At 60.2% G+C, this 1288-nt stretch overlaps 1 protein-coding gene across 1 annotated transcript; it reads right to left on the reverse strand.

Moving 5' to 3' along the window:
- Positions 1–938: 938 nt before the first annotated feature.
- LDBPK_311860 (amino acid permease) lies at positions 939–1286 on the reverse strand (the record flags this gene model as incomplete). The annotated part of the gene is made up of 1 exon (XM_003863228.1): positions 939–1286. A coding segment is annotated over one exon (348 nt), but the record flags the coding sequence as incomplete, so codon positions are not given.
- Positions 1287–1288: the final 2 nt, after the last annotated feature.

The following is a 1288-nucleotide window of genomic DNA, read 5'->3' on the forward strand; positions in this document are numbered from 1 at the left end:
GAAGAGCGCGGGGAAGATAAAGGCGATGAAGCCGCCGCTGATCGAGCCGGCGAAGCCGAAGACGGTGTTGATGTTCGGGATGAACAGGCCACACAGCAGCGACGCGACGGAGAGCACAAGCACGACCAGCAGGTGCTGCCAGAACGGGATGTTGTCCACGTACGTCGTGTACTCCGCGGTCCCGTCCACGTACTCCTCGTCCACGCCCTCACCTGCTTCGTAGTCCTCATCGACGGTTTGGGAGGGATTGCGGCCTTTCGTTGTCCCCTCCATGCCGTGGCTGTTGTCCACCCCGTCGAGCTTGCAGGACTGGACAGCGTCGCTGTCGGCCACCGCCGCGGGCGGATTCGCGGCCTGCTGGACGGTGGCGTCGGCGCCGCCAGCGACAAAGCCGAGCTCCTCCGCGCCGCCAGCCTCGGTGCGGTTGCGGTAGCGGTGCTGGAAGCCGATCAGGTAGTACAGGGAGTTGCGCGCCGCAATGGTGAGTAGCGCGTAGGCGACACATACCTTGATCATGACGGCAACGTAGGCAATCATGATGTCGGCCTCCTCGAGCGGGTTGAACATGAGCAGCAGCGACTTGCCGAGCAGGTTCTTGCTGCCAAAGTCGAAGTACCCGAACACGCTTACCAGCACGTACAGCGTGGTGCACAGCATCATCCCAATGAACGCCGACAGCGTGAAGCTCTTCGTCGTGCGAATCTCGGGCCGCAAATCCCACAGAACCTCCTGCGCGTTTACTTGGCACACGTACGCGAAAACAAAGATGCCGACGGAGTGGATTACGGAGTTGCCGGTGCGAAAAAGAAAGACGGTGTTGTGCTCCAGCTTGCCGTCATCCGCCTGGTTGCCGGACAGCTTCACGTGCTTGGACGTTTCCGCCAGCCCGTTACGGCAGCTGTGTGCGACAACCACGAAGACAAAGTACACCATGAACGTCACCGCGATGGCGGAGGCGTAGCGCAGTGAGTCGATGTGTTTCGGAATAACCAGTAGTACAGGGAGTTGCGCGCCGCAATGGTGAGTAGCGCGTAGGCGACACATACCTTGATCATGACGGCAACGTAGGCAATCATGATGTCGGCCTCCTCGAGCGGGTTGAACATGAGCAGCAGCGACTTGCCGAGCAGGTTCTTGCTGCCAAAGTCGAAGTACCCGAACACGCTTACCAGCACGTACAGCGTGGTGCACAGCATCATCCCAATGAACGCCGACAGCGTGAAGCTCTTCGTCGTGCGAATCTCGGGCCGCAAATCCCACAGAACCTCCTGCGCGTTTACTTGGCACA

The sequence above is a fragment of the Leishmania donovani genome, chromosome 31 (assembly GCF_000227135.1).
Source record: "Leishmania donovani BPK282A1 complete genome, chromosome 31".
NCBI lineage: Eukaryota > Euglenozoa > Kinetoplastea > Trypanosomatida > Trypanosomatidae > Leishmania > Leishmania donovani.